The following is a 20,369-nucleotide window of genomic DNA, read 5'->3' as shown; positions in this document are numbered from 1 at the left end:
AGCAAGTAGAATTTTTTTCAGTGGGTCATGCAGAAATTTTACAGATGTGTTTGTATTTTATGTATTGACTTTTATGTTTGCTCTCTACACAGGAACATGGGGGGAGTTGATATGTCAGATGCCCTCATTGGGTACTACTCTGTGCTGAGAAAAACAAGAAAGTGGTACCGTTCCCTTTTCTTCCACTTTGTGGACATTGCAGTGGTCAATGCTTTCATCATCCACCAGCACCTGGCTGCAATGCAAAGTAAGAAGCCAAAAAATCAGAGGGAATTCCGGGAAGCTCTAATACAGGAGCTCGCCGATTGGTTGCCTCCTCCTGATGTTCCAGCTGCTCCTGCTCCTGCTCCTGCTCCTGCTTCTCAGCATTCAGCAGAACACACACCAAAACACCTCAAACCTTCGAGTAAATTCAGAAGAAGATGTAGAATGTGCCACCAGAAAACCCCTGTAATCTGCTGTATGTGTGACATGCCTCTTTGCTTCCTCCCAAAGCGAGACTGCTTCAATCGCTGGCATAATAATGATTTGTAGTGCTTAGCACTGAATAGTTGTAAATAGTCGTAAATAGTTGCACATAGTTGTAAATAGTTCTATGCAGTTTGCCATTTGGATTTTTATAATCAACGGATTTCTATAACCACTGGATTTCTGTAACCATACTGTACACTTTTTGTTTTGTTTTATTTCTATTTCAAAAACAATTTATACCCTGTTTATGAAAAAAATATTTGGAATGTTTTGAATAAATTATTTTTTAAAATCTAATTTTGTGTGTTTTGAGATCAAGTGGTAAACAAGTGTCACTAACAGAGTTTAGGAATCCCCAATGAAGAAAAATGACACCTACTGTCCTTTGTTGGTACAGCAGCTAAAAATCTCACATAATCTACAAGGTTTGTGATATCAATTCCAAATTTATAACACAACTTGTTTAGACTTCCTGCTATAATTGTCTAGCATTTTTAGGGTAAAACCTCCTTTGGAATATATATTTTTCCATAAAAAAAAATATATATATATATTATAGTCTCTTTTTATTATAATAAACTTAAATTGCTATAACTTTTTTTTTTTCAAATGCAGACACTTGTACCATAAACATCCAAGTGTTTTCTTAAAAACAAGACCAGAATTAAGCTTATATGTAAAAGCATTCCATAATTACAACCATTTGAAGATGGATATCACCTTTTCAATACTGAACTCAAAAAGGGGGGTGACAGTTAAGGGGTTAAGGATACATATTGCTTCTCAAAGGTACTAATATGCACCGGTTAGAAGTAGATATGGTATAAAGTTGTCATTTTAAGGGTACTGCCCTAGTGACAAGCTGTTGTACCCCTAAATATAATTTTGTGCATGTGCTGTTGTTGAAGGATGGGGTTAAACAAAAAACTATTGGATGTGACAGCAGACCTGCAAGCCTTGTTTGAGTGTTATTTCACATGCAACGTGGGTTTTACATAGAAGTCTTAAAGTCACAGTAGCTAAAATCAGCTTGTATAAAAGCCTGAAACGTACTGTATGCAATTACAGGCATGCAAATGCAAACTGGTATTACATTGTGTTCCAAAATGTGTCAGACCGCAAATCATAATGCAGTGCAAGGCACTGTTGCATACACAGTATTGTGCTATATAGCGTGCATTAATGTTATATATAATGTCTTGATTCTGTTGTCAGTTTTCTGTAAATTTAGTGTGTTCAACAGGACCATGTTTTTGCTATATTGGCTGAGCATAGTTGTGCACGTTTCTGGCTCAGGAATCAGACACTGTGTGAAAAACGGTCACTAAATTTGACTGTTTTGGATGCAAACATTACTAATAGACCTCAAAGAGAGACTGTGCCTTTGTTCCTCAACACTTGCTGCATTTAAAGAGACCAGCACCATGCTCCTCCTCCTTGGCTTTCTCAGAGCTTCATCCTCGTCCGCTGGAATGAATGAATCACATCACATCACTCCTGTGTCTTGTGACTTGTGTGTCAAGTGCATCCAAGCCCTCTTATTAAATAGCTGCTTATTTGAGTGGAGAAGAATGAATGTCTTTCAGGCATCATCATACAACGTTTTCAGTGCAATTACTGCATTTCCCTGAAAATAAAAGCTGCTCGTTTTTCATTTACAGTTAAAATTGTTAAAGCAAACTGCTGTTCTGATGCAAATAATACAGTGTGAAAACCGATCCGTGCAGCAGGAGGATGCAACTGAACTCTGGTTCATACCAAGCAATCAAAATGTGTAAAAACAGACCGATGATTTAGTGTAGTCTGTTTTAGAGCAGATGTTTGAGCACAGCAGGTGAGATTGAGTAACAGAGCGTGTGTAAAGTCATGTCTGATCACCCATCTGCCGTCTTTAAGAAGCCCCCAAGCAGCTATTTTCTACATTCGCTTACAGGCATTCAAGTAAAGCTTGTTTGTACTTGAATGGGGAAAGAAATTGTGCAGATCTGTTTGTCAAGTAGGGCTGCAGCTATCGATTATTTTTTAGATTAGTCGACTAATCTATCGATTTGTTTTTCAGTTAATCCATTTATTATTTTCTTATCAGTTGATTAATTCTTTAGTTAAACTATCAATAAATAATAACAGTAACTTCTGCTATTAATCTTTTAATATTTTATTCAAACATTTTCTCATAATTAATACTTTACAAAAAATAAATAACAAAGAAAGAAAAAAGAAAATAACAATAAATAGAAAAAAATAACAAGAAAATAGAGAAAAAGAAATGACAATAAATTAATAAAAAATTAAATGGAAAGAAAGAAAATATTAAATAAAAAATAAGAAGAGAGAAAAATAAAAAATAATAATTAATGCAAAATAAAAAATAAAGAAAAGGAAAGCAAGGAAGCAAGAAAGAAATAATACTAAGAAAGAAATACAATACAATCAATAGAAATGCACTTTATGGCTGCTTTCACAGTTACTGTTTGGGACTGACAGTAGTTGCTTACAGGTGAGAGACTTGAAATGTTTTATTTATTCAGCAGATTAAAACATCTGCTTGAATATCTGTATGAATGAACAGCTGAAGTCACAACCGCATTCAGGACACTAGAGCGACAGAAGAAAAAAAATGGAGTCATAACACCAGAAAGTTTTATCACAGTCGGCAGCCCGTTTTTAAATAAATGAGCCCAGGCAAGGCTTGTCCAATCCATCACACAGTTAAACGACTAACAATGACTTTAAATGCTTTGTTAGCGAGTGCAGAGAGCGCGTTTGGTGCGCGCGTCTCAGAGCTTGCGCGATCGCACTGACGGCAGCTCCAGATGAACGCGAATCATTTCTCCTTCTCCGTCTCTGTGGGTGAATTAAACCCGTCATGATTATAGGCAACTTGATGTTCCGTTCATTCAGCACAGCTTTGAATGCGACAATGCGGTTGGGAATCTTGACAATGTAAAGGCGTCAGTTCGGCTATATACAGTGAGGAAAATAAGTATTTGAACACCCTGCTATTTTGCAAGTTCTCCCACTTAGAAATCATGGAGGGGTCTGAAATTGTCATCGTAGGTGCATGTCCACTGTGAGAGACATAATCTAAAAAAAAAAATCCAGAAATCACAATGTATGATTTTTTTAACTATTTATTTGTATGATACAGCTGCAAATAAGTATTTGAACACCTGTCTATCAGCTAGAATTCTGACCCTCAAAGACCTGTTAGTCTGCCTTTAAAATGTCCACCTCCACTTAGGGATGCAGCGATTTACCGGTTTTACGATTAACCGCGCTTTAAAACGTCACGGTTAATTAATCGTAAAGGCTCCGCTACACCGAGTGTTTCTGTTGTATGGAATGGAACTGTTGAAACATGAGCAAAACGAAAACAAAGTTACACTAGCGGTGCACCAGCTTAAAATGCCGTGCTTATCAGAGACACGGAGGCTACTAGATTAACTATGACAGAGGAACCAAACAGCGATCCTTTATTTCCACCAGAGAAATGACTGAATTCGATAGTGTGGGACCATTTTAAATTTGGGTACATCAATATTGCCGTAAAAATCGCTGTTAAAGAGTGAATACATAAGGGATAATGCACAGCTAGCCAACCTGTTCTGGCTGTGCAATAAACGATTTTAATCGTGAAGGCAAGGACCACCTGACGCGACGCTCGTTAGCTCGAACATTCTGCCGCTTCAGAGATGAAATAGTGCAGTGAGAGAGAGCGCGGCGGCGTGTGTGAAGCGCGCAGTCAGCGGAGGCTCGCGGCGGAGCCAGGCGCGAGTATAAACGAGGCTTTAGCCTACCTGCATCTGCGTCACTACAAACAATGAAGATTTGAGTTTAGTTATTTAAACAGTCATTTTACCCCCTCTTTGCTGATTAATATAATGTAGCGATCCAGTATCTAAGCTATTTTATTAATGAAAGTCGCTGGGCAGCGTTGACAACACGTTTCTGTCCTCCTAAATGTTTGTGGGCAGCTCGATCTCGATCTCACAAACCAAAATAATAGACATGATTTTCTCAGGCCTTATGTAAAATCAGATGAATAAAGATTATTAAAATGAATAAGTATTGATGACAGTTGATTACAATAATAGTTTAGTTTATTCCCTCATTAGTAACAGTGTCCTCTGTGGGATAAATAAAGTTAATATTAGTCATATATTAATAATACTTCATTAATATTGTGATTTATCATCCCTGTTATAGTATTATTCATAAGTCAATTTATTTTTCACCATCTTTCCAAGTTCTGTACCTCAGGTCCAAAAGAAATGTAGAAAGAATGAAATGAAAACACCAAATACATTTATTTTCAAAAGGGAAATACTGACATGGATATTTACAGAGCAGAGGTCACCTTTTTTAATTCCAATAGGAGAGATGGACTTTTTTTTTCTTTAGTATTATTATTTTGTGCTGTATTATTGGTTACTGTGTTATTTCTGTTTCAAAAGGCAGCAATAAATAACACTTTAATATCTAAAGAGTGTTTATGTGATTTTATGTTGTGAAATGAATAAATGCATAATAATCGTAATAATCGTGAAACCGTGATTATTCCTCAGACTATAATCGTACCAACAAAATCTATAATCGTTGCATCCCTACCTCCACTCCATTTATTATCCTAAATTAGATGCACCTGTTTGAGGTCGTTAGCTGCATAAAGACACCTGTCCACCCCATACAATCAGTAAGAATCCAACTACTAACATGGCCAAGACCAAAGAGCTGTCCAAAGACACTAGAGACAAAATTGTACACCTCCACAAGGCTGGAAAGGGCTACGGGGAAATTGCCAAGCAGCTTGGTGAAAAAAGGTCCACTGTTGGAGCAATCATTAGAAAATGGAAGAAGCTAAACATGACTGTCAATCTCCCTCGGACTGGGGCTCCATGCAAGATCTCACCTCGTGGGGTCTCAGTGATCCTAAGAAAGGTGAGAAATCAGCCCAGAACTACACGGGAGGAGCTGGTCAATGACCTGAAAAGAGCTGGGACCACCGTTTCCAAGGTTACTGTTGGTAATACACTAAGACGTCATGGTTTGAAATCATGCATGGCACGGAAGGTTCCCCTGCTTAAACCAGCACATGTCCAGGCCCGACTTAAGTTTGCCAATGACCATTTGGATGATCCAGAGGAGTCATGGGAGAAAGTCATGTGGTCAGATGAGACCAAAATAGAACTTTTGGTCATAATTCCACTAAACGTGTTTGGAGGAAGAAGAATGATGAGTACCATCCCAAGAACACCATCCCTACTGTGAAGCATGGGGTGGTAGCATCATGCTTTGGGGTGTTTTTCTGCACATGGGACAGGGCGACTGCACTGTATTAAGGAGAGGATGACCGGGGCCATGTATTGCGAGATTTTGGGGAACAACCTCCTTCCCTCAGTTAGAGCATTGAAGATGGGTCGAGGCTGGGTCTTCCAACATGACAATGACCAAGCACACAGCCAGGATAACCAAGGAGTGGCTCTGTAAGAAGCATATCAAGGTTCTGGCGTGGCCTAGCCAGTCTCAGACCTAAACCCAATAGAGAATCTTTGGAGGAGCTCAAACTCTGTGTTTCTCAGCGACAGGCCAGAAACCTGACTGATCTAGAGAAGATCTGTGTGGAGGTGGGCCAAAATCCCTCCTGCAGTGTGTGCAAACCTGGTGAAAACTACAGGAAACGTTTGACCTCTGTAATTGCAAACAAAGGCTACTGTACCAAATATTAACATTGATTTTCTCAGGTGTTCAAATACTTATTTGCAGCTGTATTATACAAATTAATAGTTAAAAAATCATACATTGTGATTTCTGGATTTTTTTTTTTAGATTATGTCTCTCACAGTGGACATGCACCTACGATGACAATTTCAGACCCCTCCATGATTTCTAAGTGGGAGAACTTGCAAAATAGCAGGGTGTTCAAATACTTATTTTCCTCACTGTATATATGCGGTTCTGACGGTCGTATAATAATAAAATGCTCTATGAACGCAACTCTATGAAGTGATGTTGCCATACTAGCCTTTACCTTCTGCTCTAGAGTCTTGTTTTGTGTTAACCATGGTAGAAAAACAGTCTTAACTAGGGATAGCTGCAGGCTCGCGCAATGGGCGTGGCTAAAGGTGTGATGCATCGACGCATCCCATGCTAATCGACGTATTTTCATAATCGACGTAATCGATGACGTCAACGAATCACTGCAGCCCTATTGTCAAGATTCAATTTTAGCAGCGTCAACAGCAGAATATTACGACATTTGTATTATTTCAAGGTTTATTTACATCTAAATTATCCATTTAACTTAAATTATCCATCTTTAATTATCCTTTTTTTTTTCAGAACAATATATGGATTAGGCCTCTATTTAAAGGGATAGTACACCTAAATATGAACATTTGTGATATTTTTGCTCACCCATATGTTGTTCCAAACTTGCTGTTGCTGTTATTTTTGCTGACATTTTAACTCTTTCCCCTCTATTGATTGTAATTTTCCGTAATTTATGAGACTACACTTTTCCACATTGACAATGTTTTTGGCTTTTCATGTTGTTACTGTTACATGCATCTGCTGAAAGAGTACTGAATGTCTGGATCAAAGAAGCAATAACAAGCAATCGCGTATGTAAGCAGATACTTATGTAAAATAATGTGGTGATCAAGCATTAAACATCATAATTGCCTAAAGTTACAGAATGAAATGTCATTTAGGACTGTGCAATCTTTGGGGGTATTGTTGAAGCGATCTATTCTGTTTTGATAATCGCTCTGAATCCGATCCAGATGTAGTCTTTGAGAAAAATGCAATATTTTCAATATATATTTTTTTTATTTTTGTTCAAAATGTTGCTGTTTTATGAAACTTTCTGACATTCCGGTGTTGATTTAAAAAAAATAATGCATGACGCTAGAATAAAATGTTTTCTTTTTAAAAAGCAGGTGCCCTATTCTTCTTTCAGCATATTGCATGTTCAGATATTCATACAACAAAATATTCTAGGGGCCATGACATTTTTGTGAAAATGATGAAAAGTGCTGGTTGTGGCTGGTATCTTTCATATTAAAAAATAAATAAAAATGCTGACAGAAAAAGAGTTAAATTCCACAGAGCATTACTATTATTATAAGAGATGATACGTTCATGTTTTAAACCTATTTTGTCCTTGTTTAACAGGAGATCATCGAAAAACAAAGCTCCTCCTCCTCCTCCTGTCCTGAAAGGCCTGGATGCTCCACTGCTGAGCCACAAGCTCCCAGCATACCCTCACCCTGCCATGGACCAGAAGGAGAACCTGCTGGAGCAGGACCTGACCCTCACTGTGGTCCTTCCTGAAGGGGTGGAGAAGACCACGGTCGTCCATGGCAGGTGAGGGGTTTATTGGTTGTGTTTTATGTAGAGCTGGACATGTAAACTGCTGGAGTGGTTAATATGCAGACAACTTGGTAAAGATGCTGCAGTTTCTCATGTTCAATGAAAAGAGGTGTCAAAGCAATTTAGCTTTGTAGTTGTGGTTCCCTTGGTCCTTAATTTGTTTTTTTGTTGTCGTTTAATTGAAGACCGTAAATTTATAGTACAGGAATGTTGTAATTATCCTTTGCATTTTAAGTAGATTCATGCTACTTTCTCCTCACTTGCTAACTGATCAGTTACTGTTATTTTGGTGTTATTTATATACGGTTTAGATTTTTGTTAGTTTTTTTTTAGTGCTGTCAAACAATTAATCGCAATTAATCGCATCCAAAATAAGTTTTTGTTTACTTAATATATGTGTGTGTGCTATGTATATTTATTATGTATTTATAAATACAAACACATGCATATATGTATATATTTAAAGAAAATTTGTGTTTATATATTAAATACATTTATAAATAATAATATAAAATATAAGAATATAAATGCATATGCATGTAAATATTTCCAAAATATATGCTGTATGTGAGTGTATCTATATATACATAATAAATATACACCGTACACGCATATATTATGTAAACACACTTTTATTTTGGATGCGATTAATCGTTTGACAGCACTAGTTTTTAAAAAATATTTTATGTATTTGATATTATTTTACTTAGTTTTCTTTTTTAGTAATTTTGATATGCACTTTTAACATTTTCATAAATTTGTTGTTTTGCTGTCAAATCGATTTTTTTGATTTTTTTTCTTTCTTAAATATATACACGTGTGTATATTTATACAGTGCCCTCCAAAATTATTGGAACAGTGAAGACAAAATTGTTCTGTTGGCTGTGGAGTCAAGACATTTGCAAATATGATGAAAAGATGATTATGAGACAAAACTACACAATGTCACATTTTATTATTGGGTGATTCAACACATAGATGTTTTTCCAGCTAAGAAGTTCAGCAGTTTTAGAGTTTCATCCCTCTCTCTGATGTGAGCATAAGTATCGAAACAGTTGCCTCACAGGTCTTTCTAAGTGATCAGCTGTGTCCTGTTGCATTAATTCTTCAGATATTAAAAGCAGGGAATATGTCATATCAGTTATATCCATTACTTCTGCATTCTGAATCTTGCATTCGATGATGACACACACACAAACCAGGATGCTGACTTTGAGAGAAAAGCAAGCAATTTGGATGCTAAAAGAAAAGAGGAAATCAATTAGAGCTATAGCAAAAACAAAGGGCATGGAGAAATCAAGAGTTTGGAAACCACCAGCAACCAACAACTACCTGATCAGCTGAGAAAACAACAGTAGTTGATGACAGACAAATCATTAAAGCTGTGAAAATGAACCCTAAAAGACATGTCTGTAAAATCACCAACAACATCCAGAAAGCTGGGGTGATGCTCTGACAATCTACTGTCCACAGTAGACTTTAACATAGAATTACAGATGCTACACAGCCAGATACAAACCTCTGACCAGCTCCAAAAATAGAAAGGCAAGATTAGAGTTTGCAAAAAAGCTCAAAGGTGAGTGAGAAGAGTTTTGGAACTGTGTTTATGGACCGATGAGACAAAGATGAACCTTTATCGAAGTGATGGGAAAGCAAAAATGGGGAGAAAAAAAAGGGAACTGCAATGATCCCAAGCATACAGCCTCATCTGTAAAGCATGGTGGAGGTGGTGTCATGGCATGGGCATGCATGGCTGTCTCTGGAACAGGCCCTCTCAACTTTACTGATGACTTAATGTATGATGACAGTAGCAGAATGATTTCGGAAGGGTACAAAACCATCTTGCCTACCAATATTCAAGAAAATGCCATCAGATTCATTGGGAAGTGCTTCATATTGCATCAGGACAATGACCCAAAACACCTGCCAGTTCAGTCAAGGAATTTATAAGGGAAAAGAAATGGGAAGTCTTAGATTGCCCAAGTCAATCTCCAGATTTAAATCCGATTGAACATGAATTTCACCAGCTGAAGAGGAGAGTAAAGGCAGAAACTCCCCAAAACAAGCAACAATTGGAATTGGCTCCATTAAAGGCTGGGAAATGTATTTGAAAGGATGAGACCAAGAGTCTGGTGATGTCTATGGGTCACAGACTCACTGATGTGATTGTGCGCAAGGGATCTGCAACTAAATAATAGCTTTTAATCTTTTACATCTGCCTTATGTTCAACTGTCCCAATACTTATGCTCACATCAATGAGTGGGATGAACTCTAAAAGTGCTGTTCTTTTTATTTGGTAAAACATGTATGTGTTGAAACGGCTAATAATAAAATGTGACATTCTGTAGTTTTGTCTCATATTCATCTTTTAATCATATTTGCAAATGTCTTGACTCCACAGCCAACAGAGCAATTGTGTCTTCACTGTTCCAATACTTTTGAAGGGCACTGTATATGCATATAAATATGCACAATACTCACACACATTAGGGCTGCACGATATATCGTTTCAGCATCGATATCGCGATATGCACATCCGCGATAGTCACATCGCAGGATGTGCGATTTTTAGTATACTGACCGTTATATTTATACTGATCGTTTTCGCGACAGCTATCGCATCACGCCACCCCGCGACGCACTGTCTTCACTGGACGCGAAAAACGACCGTTGCAAATCCTTTGAACTTTGTGTCAGTAAGTCATAAAAAGAATGAGGGATTTACTCGCAAGGATTTGCCTCCCGCTGCCTCTAGTGAAACCAACACGGAAGTGACTAAAACTGCAGTTCATTGACTGGCCGCTGGAGGCTGGCTCCAAAAGGGAGTCAATCACATAGACTCCCCATGTTAAAATGCCCAACTTTACAGCAGAAAAAAACATGTTTACAGCCTGGTACAAAAAATTATTTTGGTCTATATAGCTAATTTTGCCCTTCGTGACAACTGTGAGGGGGGTGAATTTTTTTATAACTCATCCGTTTAAATTATATTAAGCCTTAAAGTTCTGTATAATTAAGGGCGTGGCCACTTGAGTGACAGGTGGACTGCCGCGAGCTCTGCTGCTCCAGAGTGTGAAACTCACTAGTGCGAAACTTAGAAAACTGGCTTTAAAGATTTGTATTTGTACAGAAAAAAATAATTATAGGTAGGACACTGGGAATCTGGCAATTAGATGTTTTAATCGTTATTGCTTACAGTGCTTTGTTATATGGAGCAGTTTGTTAGATCGCGGTCTCTCTCATTCAAAATATAAAGCACTGTTTATTTATTTTATATCTTTGTTCTATTATATTTATCTTTGTAATTTTTGTAATTCCAAATTTGTAATTTGTTCATTTTTCTATGCTGATTTACTCATCTACAATATTTTTTTTCCAAATAGAGCTTTTCATGTCATCTAGAGTTTTTTTTTTTTTTCATATCGCAATATATATCGCAGAAATACAAAATATCGCAATGTGAGTTTTTTCCAATATCGTGCAGCCCTAACACACATTATGTAAACAACCTTTTATTTTGGATGTGATTAATTGGTTTGACATCCTAATTTAAATATTTCTGTTTTACTTTTTTTGTTTTGGTTTTAGTAATTTTAGTACTTCAACTTATTTTTTAGTTAGTTGTCATGACATTTTCAGTTTTCAGTTTTTCAGCTAATATATTTTTTTTAATTTAACTTAATTTAGCTTTATTTTAATTACTGAAAAATGAACAGAAATCTTTAATTGTTTTAGTTATCAACAACATTGTCACTAATTAGCAGCAAATTGTCAAAGATTTCACCCATTTACTGCTCCATAGTTCTTTTAGTGTGTGCGAGTGTGCGTTTATGTAATGTTATTTTATTCAACGTTTTAATTTTAATATAACTAATAAACAACACAGCATGGTTTTTAGCAGACAACACTGAAAAAATTTGTAGAAACTGCGTTTACTTCAGTTGACATTGGAGTTTCCCTCCATCTTGAATTAATAATTGGTAAATATTTTAGACAAATAGCATTGAAAACAGATCAGAATATACAGATGTGTTTTGAGGAATTTGTTGGCAAAACAACAGACACAAGCCTGGACATTTGTGGCTTTTGCAAAACTTTTTATTAGGACACAATGCCAAAAACGCTGTGGCAACATTAACATTGTTTGTGACTTAAACGACCACTGCTCACATATCTCTTCTGATATTATAAATCTAGTCCTTTACTTGTTCAAATAGCACTGTTCAGAGAGTTTATGATGATGTAATCCTGTTGCCTTAAAACTATTTTGAACATGGTGCATGTTTGGTAGGACAGAATAAACATGGCAAAAATTACAGTTTGTGCATGAGTGCATACTGGTTTACTCGCAGCTGTGTCCATATCTGTAGCCCTAACCGTTATGGAAGAAAGATTATACAAGACTTAATACAAGAATTTTAAAACATAGAATTTTACAAATAATACAACAGTTTTACAGACCTTTATATTTAATGACTTTTCTGCACTTCTGCAAGGAAGGCGTTAATCTCTGAGCTGAGCTGTATATGAGATCATGAAGCTGCTCAGATGATTGCTGTTATGAAACTAATCAGATGATTGCTGCGGTGAGTCAGCTGGGTGGGGCAGTGTGTTTCTCAAAGATCCTGCAACAAATCAGGCCTGGTTTGGGTACAAGGAATGAGATGACGTTAGAGTAATCCGGCATCTCTGTACACTGTTTGTGATTATCATTAAACACTTTGATCGATTTCAGCAGTTGGATCATTTGCTCAAATATCCGAATGTACTCTCTGTGCCGTGCTTAGTGTTGGGCGTTTTTTGTCCTCAACACTTCATCTCACTTCATCTCGCTTCATCTCAACTGTTAAAGGTGTGCTAGAAAGACATTTTTGAAGTTTTATTTAATGATTGGCCAAATAGCATTACGCTACTTCATATTTTGCTCCGGTTCTTTATTACCACCTTGGAATAATTGCAAAATATAAATTTGGTAACAATTTATAAGAAGAAGAAGAAGAAGAAGAAGAAGAAGAAGAAGAAGAAGAAGAAGAAATTATGATGATGATGATAATTATAATATAATATAATATAATGTAATATAATATAATATGTGATAATGTATTATTATTATTATTATTAAGCATTTATAAATATTATAGTATAATGTAATATATATAATTGTAATTCTTTTTGTGTAATAATAATAATAATAATAATTATAATATTATTATTATTATTATATAAAATAAATTGTAATCATGTTATTGATTTTAATATAGTAATAATGCATTACTACATTTTCTATATTATTATATTTTATTATTATTATTATTCTACTATATTGCTATTATTGTCAGTAGTAGTAGTACTAGTGCTAGTAAATAATTTATTATTATTATTATCATCATCATTATTATCATTATGATTATATTATTCAATTGATCAGTTTATAGTTTAATGGTTACAACAACAACAACAATAATAATACATTACTACATTTATTTTTTGTTGTTGTAGTAGTACTACTACTACTACTACTACTACTACTACTACTACTACATAATTTATTATTAATATATTATTAAATTGATCAATTTATATTTGAATGGTTACTACTACTACAATAATAATAATAATAATAATAATCATAATAGATTTATATTTTTAATAGTAGTAATAGTCTATAAAAATAAATTTTTATTTTATTTTATCTGATCATAAAAATAAACATTTTTCTTTCATAAATTAGACTGCATGGTTGTGCTTTGACATTGGGTTGCTAGAGTCAAATTTCTGGCACAAACCTGATCTCAGATTTCAAGCAATCTTTCATCGCCATTTAATCATCATTTTATTTTGTTCTTTGATCCTGAACACCTGTAAATGAAACCCGATTTTCCTGAGTTCAACGTATTGCCCCCTTCATGCTAAAACTGAAACCAAATTCAATATAGAAGGATTAATCAAATTCTTCGCCTGCTTTTCTAAATTTGTGCCACCCAAACTCACTGGCCTCCCACTAATCAGGATCAAATGATTGGCTATGTGTTTCCAAAGGCTTCATAGATCCAAGAATTCCAAAAGCAGCTGGAAAGCTTTGTGTCATAATCTGTCTCGAAAGGATTTTCCACACTTTCAGTATGCAGTGTGTCAAGCGTATAGGACGTGGTTTTCTCTGAAGCCTGTGGGAGTCAATGGATAAGAAACCACATTGGACATGATCCTCATTGTTCTTTCATACTTTGTGGTTCAAACTTGATGCAATATGAAGGGAATAGTTCATGCAAAACTGAAAATTCTGTCATTATTTACGCATTATTTACAGCAAACCAGTCTGCTTTTCCATGGAAAGCTAAAGGAATTTTGTTACAGGGAAGAAAGGCGTGCACAGATTCTTCTGAATTTCCCTTTTGTGTTCATACTGTATCATTATTGTCATGAACACTTGAAAAACAGTCAAGTGAAAAACCGTTGACATGCATTGGAAACCCCTGCAGCAAAATATCATTTATGCAAATCCTAAATGCTTCACAGATAGCAAAGCTTGTGTCGTTAACTTTGACATTTGCAAACTCCCCACAGCAGAGTCACATGTTTCCTGGGGCTTTGACTCAACAAAATATAATGGAAAAGATCTTTCACAGATCAGATGCTTGTTTCCTAATGGAAACGTTCACCCGAAAATGGCATTTTTGTCATTTACTCATTTTTGTTGATTTTATTTCTTCTGACACAAAATTAGATGATAGCAAAGCAATTGATAGCAACTGATATTCACTTCTTCTGCTTTCTCGTGTTTTTCAGCAAGCCCATGATGGACCTGCTGGTCATGCTTTGTGCGAAGTACCACCTGAACCCGTCTGGCCACACCATAGAGCTCATCACCACCAACAGAAACCATGTGAAGTTCAAACCCAGTGCCCTCATTGGAGCGCTAGAGGCTGAGAAGATCCTGCTGAAACCGAAAGGCATGGAGGACAAAAGCAAAAAGACAGGACCACAGATGCCTGAGGTATATACTTCAGCAACATTAAAAATATTATTATTATTATTATTATTTAAGAAATAAATATTAAAAAACAATTTATTGAAAATAGAAATATCTTGCATAGTACACATACTATATATTTCAGCAAATAAATATTAGTATTATATTTAAAGAAATTAATTAATATAAACAATATTTACTGAAAAATACAAAAATAAAATTGTGTGCAGTACTCATACTATATATTTCAGCAATAGTAGAATATAATTGTTGTTGTTGTAAGAAATGAATAAATATTTACAGAAAATAAAAGTATTGTGCACAGTACACTAGGGATGCACGATATATCGGCCACCATATCGGTATCAGCCGATAAATGTAAACTTTTCTGTTATCGTTATCGAACCGATAAGAAAATTTGGCCCATATATTAAAGCTGATAAATAATGCATTATTTCCTGCAGAGGCATTTCAGATGTGCACTGTTCGCCGTGATGGTTTTTAATTGCTTGAAATATTATTGGAATCACTTCGAAAAGGAAAATACAGTGAAGTGCAACATGTGCAGGGCAAGTCTGTCATAATGAGAACATTACTGTAAAATAATGAATGGAATCTTTGTGCGCCCGTGTTTTAGCGCGTTGTTACAGGAAGAGCGCATCCACAACGGAGCTACACATTTATGACTAACACAGTTAAGTTCACTTGTGCATTTGCAGCCTTTTGTACATACAAGTTGTAATATGTTTATGTTGTATAAATAGCTGATTAATCTCATATATGATGCATTTCCTTGAGTTAAATAAGCTGCCAGAAAAGCGCTTCAGTTTAAATTCGGTGTTCATTCAGCTCTTAAGTTTCAGCGCACACAGCTCGAACTGCAATGCACATTTAATAACAATGATTGGGACAATCATATATAATATTATAATGAGAACACTATTATAATAAAACATTGTGAATTCTTTGGTCTAATTTGTCGTGTTTCGTGATCATTTTATTATCATTATAATTATTTAAAGAAATATTAATATATATTTACAGAAAATAAAAGCATAAAATTTGCGTATTGTGCACACTACACACTATATACTTTAGCATTAGTAAAAATATTTATTGGTCGACCGATATATTGGCCGATATTTGGCACTTTTTAAATATCGTATCGGGTGATAAGTTTTCCTGTTTGGCCGATGCGTTCAAGGCGGGACTTTTATTTCCCAATGCACACAAACTTCCCAGAATACTGAGTGCCCTGTTGGTTACAGTGTTTACTTCCTTTTTAATAATATTTTTTATTAAATATTTATTTATTTGTGAAAAATACTTTGTCATCTAAAGTATAAGTATGTTTTTTTTAACACATTTATTTTTTAATCCATTTTCAAATTTCTTAAATATTAATTAAAATAAATAAAATTATATCGACCATCGGCCACCCTGCTTTCCAAGATATCGGCATCGGCTGCCAAAAAAACAATATTGGCCAACCGCTAAAAATATTTTATAAGTGTGGTATTCTGAACTAAAAACGTGTATTTAGAAGGTAAATATGATCCATTTGGATGCTGACGTCAACCTGAAAAGTTTCTGTAAATCTTAAAGTGTTATGTCATTTTCATGTTCATGTTTGTTCATTTAGTCATGAGTAAAAGCAGATCTCCTGTTCCACACCCTGTGAGATGAGTCTGAAGTATATCTCGATGACTCAAAGCAGCGGAGCATGGCTGTACCATGCTAACAATCCACACCATAACGAATAACAAACAATATCACATTACACCAAATAAAAAGCATAACTGCACACAACAGCTCTTTCAAACCCGTCCTGCCATCTACTGCCTACATAGAGCAGCATCCTACTGAAATGGCACTGGAGTAGTGCACTGGAGATTTGACCAACGATTTGGCATAAGCATATTACAAAGTTAACAACATGATATTCTAACAAGCATAAAAAAGCACAGAATGCACAAACAGTAGATAATATTATTAAATAAATGGATAAATTGTCATAAATATTTTATAATATTAATATATATTTTAAATATTTATTAATATGGTTTTAGTATTAAATAATTAAATGCAACTTTTTTTCAGCATTAAATTAGGTTTGGCAATTATTTAGGCGAATTAATTTTTATTTCTGCTTTAGTTTGTGCAGTAATAGTTTTTATTTATTTCCAGTTTTAAATTTTTTCAACTTCAACTTATTTGCCAAGGCAACATTTTTTCATATGTTTATTTTATATTATATTTTATTATATTATACTTATTTATTTTAGATGTACATTACCTTTTTTTTCTTTTTTTTTTTAACTATGATAACCCTGGTTATAACTTGAAATGCATCCTGGGATTGTCTTCTTCACTAAGGATGTTTGTGATGGAATTTATCCAAAGTTGTCATTATCAGCATAATCAGTGATCCCTATATGGTCATCTCACGAAATATTTAAAACAGAACTGCACAAAATCCTGCCATACTCTTTACTTTCCTTCTCTTGTCTCTTTCAGGCAACCGTACGATTAGTAATCAACTACAAGAAAACCCAGAAAACCATTCTCAGGGTGAGTCCTCGGGTTCCTCTACGAGAACTGCTTCCAGCGATCTGCGAGAAATGTGAATTTGACCCGCAGACCTCGGTTTTATTACGAAACGTCCACTCAGAAGAAACTTTGGACCTGAGTGGCTCCCTCAATGATTTTGGCCTGAGGGAAGTGTATGCGAGAGACACCAAAGGTCAGAAGCCGCTGTGTGTTTATGCTAAGTGCATTAAAATGACTCATTTGAAATCATGCAGGACCGGTTTTCATAAGGTCACATTGAGATACTCTGCAAAACATTTTTGTTATACTGTACTCTTGGGTTTGTGGTTTTTCTTGCAGTTATTAGCCCTGTAAGTCCTATTAGTCCAGTAAGTCTGCCTCCATCTCCAACTCACTCAGGTAAGTGATGTTAAATATATCACATTTTCCATTTTATAAGAAAAATAATCGTCTTTTTTTGCACAATTTGAAATAACTTATACATGCAAATGCATTGGCTTTTATTCTAGACTGGGCAAATGTCAATTATCCATATGATTGACTGTATGCTTGTCATGTTATTGTTCTTTATTTTGAAGAATCCTTGAGCACAGAAAAGGCACTATATAAATTAAACATCATAATAATATTATTAATAATAATAATAATAATAATGACATTCATTCAAATAAATAAATAATGTATTTATTTCCAAAAAACGTTTTTTAGCCTAAAAAGGAATTATTCCTTAAAATGCAGTTTTGCATACTTCCTTTAAATAAGAAGTTAAACTAACTAAACTGCATTGAATCACAGAAATATTTCATCATGGGAAGGAGAAAATCCAGGAGAAAGAAAAGAGGCGATTCAGCTTATTTCGGAAAGGAAGTAAGAAGCAATCTGAACAGGTCAGTAATGAAATCCTGTATGTCTATAACAGAGAACGATAACATGCTTTTGAGAGTTTCTAGTAACGTTAAGATAAGGTTAAAGGCATGTGTATTTTCACTTCTTTGTAAACATTACCTGGTCATATTTGCTCTATGCAAATGCTTAAAGACTGTACTTATTCGTGATTGGCTTGCTGATGGCGCTGGTTGGGAGTGTGTTGACTTGTGATTGGCTGTCTGTCGTTAAAGTCTATGACCGTGAGCGCACCGGCATCTCCAGTGCACAGGAAGCAGAGGCCGGTCAGCATGAGTTCCTTCAGCGTGCATTCGCCCATTACATACGATTCCAACACCATGCCCTCCGATGTGCCAAAGAAAAGACGAGCCCCATTGCCACCGAGCATGATGTCACAGAGCATGCCTACCGACCTGGGTCATCAAATCGCTGTGCATCCCGATGGCAACCAGGTATGTAGCGCTGTACTGGCCTTCAGTTAATATTTACTAACTTGCGACGAACATGCACTGGAGTCCAAAAGTCTGAGAGCACAGTGAAAATCTGGGATTTCTTTCATGTAAATAAATTTTTGGATCTTAAGAAAGCAAAGAATAGAGTTTTGCTTAAAATAAGGAAGGATTCTGCACTATTCTCCAGCAGTTTCAGGCATTTTCTTGGGGAAAAATGATTGATGCTTACATACAATACACATGAAGTTGATTAATTACACAATAGAAATTAATCAATTGCTCTATATTATATTGTTATATTAGATTATTAGTTTCTATAAAACAAACTATAGTTTGACAAATTTTATATTTATTACATTTTGCTTTAGATTATAGCTTCTATAAAAACAAAATCATTGGATACACTGGACACTTAAACTGCACTAAAAATGTCTGAAGGTCATTTGCATTATATACAAAATATCAAAGCAAGTAAAAGCAAGAAAGACAGCACAAATACTTCTAACAAAATATTTAACAAAAAAAGTTGTTTGGTAGATTTAAATGATAAAAACATGCCTTTGTTCACTAACATCACTTTTCTTCAACTTTTAGCTTAATGACCTTTTAATCAGCTGGTGTTTGGTGATTTTTAGTAGACGTATGAAGTTGGTTCTTCTCAAAGTGATGCAGGCATTTCATTCAGGCATTTGTAAGTGTGGTTTAGGTTTTCAGACACTCTTGGGTGCCACTGTAAGTGAGCATTCATTATCTTGAATTGTTTAAAAAAAAAAAAAAACAGACAATATATTTTTTGTTATATAAAATAGAATATTTTATTTTTTATAATTTGTTTTATTTATTTTATTTTTCTATAAAAAAAGAAAATAAATGCATTGACATCCAGACATTTTATGCAATGCAGTGCAAACTACAGGTGCTGGTCATATAATTAGAATATCATCAAAAAGTTGATTTATTAAACTAATTCCATTCAAAAAGTGAAACTTGTATATTATATTCATTCATTACACACAGACTGATATATTTCAAATGTTTATTTCTTTTAATTTTGATGATTAGAGCTTACAGCTCATGAAAGTCAAAAATCAGTATCTCAAAATATTAGAATATTACTTAAGACCAATACAAAGAAAGGATTTTTAGAAATCTTGGCCAACTGAAAAGTATGAAAATGAAAAGTGTGAGCATGTACAGCACTCAATACTTAGTCGGGGCTCCTTTTTCCTGAATTACTGCAGCAATGCGGCGTGGCATGGAGTCGATCAGTCTGTGGCACTGCTCAGGTGTTATGAGAGCCCAGGTTGCTCTGATAGTGGCCTTCAGCTCATCTGCATTGTTGGGTCTGGTGTCTCTCATCTTCCTCTTGACTTCAGGTCAGGCGAGTTTGCTGGCCAATCAAGCACAGTAACATTATGGTCATTGGACCAGCTTTTGGTACCTTTGGCAGTGTGGGCAGGTGCCAAGTCCTGCTGGAAAATGAAATCAGCATCTCCATAAAGCTTGTCAACAGAAGGAAGCATGAAGTGCTCTAAAATGTCCTGGTAGATGGCTGCGTTGACTGTGGACATCAGAAAACACAGTGGACCAACACCAGCAGATGGCATGGCAGCCCAAATCATCACTGACTGTGGAAACTTCACACTGGACTTCAAGCAACATGGATTCT

General features: G+C 35.3%; 1 protein-coding gene across 7 annotated transcripts in view; it reads left to right on the top strand.

Moving 5' to 3' along the window:
- The window catches only part of cobll1b (cordon-bleu WH2 repeat protein-like 1b), a 77,865-nt gene that overhangs the window by 42,093 nt on the left and 15,403 nt on the right, over window positions 1-20,369 (top strand). For all 7 annotated transcript variants that reach the window (XM_058787549.1, XM_058787548.1, XM_058787550.1 and 4 more), the window contains 6 exons: window positions 7,645-7,836; window positions 14,630-14,837; window positions 17,331-17,556; window positions 17,703-17,762; window positions 18,159-18,250; window positions 18,482-18,700. In XM_058787549.1, the coding sequence (XP_058643532.1) occupies window positions 7,645-7,836; window positions 14,630-14,837; window positions 17,331-17,556; window positions 17,703-17,762; window positions 18,159-18,250; window positions 18,482-18,700 (997 nt within the window). The remainder of the gene's footprint in view (window positions 1-7,644; window positions 7,837-14,629; window positions 14,838-17,330; window positions 17,557-17,702; window positions 17,763-18,158; window positions 18,251-18,481; window positions 18,701-20,369) is intronic.

The sequence above is a fragment of the Onychostoma macrolepis genome, chromosome 09 (assembly GCF_012432095.1).
Source record: "Onychostoma macrolepis isolate SWU-2019 chromosome 09, ASM1243209v1, whole genome shotgun sequence".
NCBI classification, from domain to species: domain Eukaryota; kingdom Metazoa; phylum Chordata; class Actinopteri; order Cypriniformes; family Cyprinidae; genus Onychostoma; species Onychostoma macrolepis.
The sequence above is the reverse complement of the archived record's forward strand: the minus strand, read 5'-3'. Positions and strand labels throughout refer to the sequence as shown.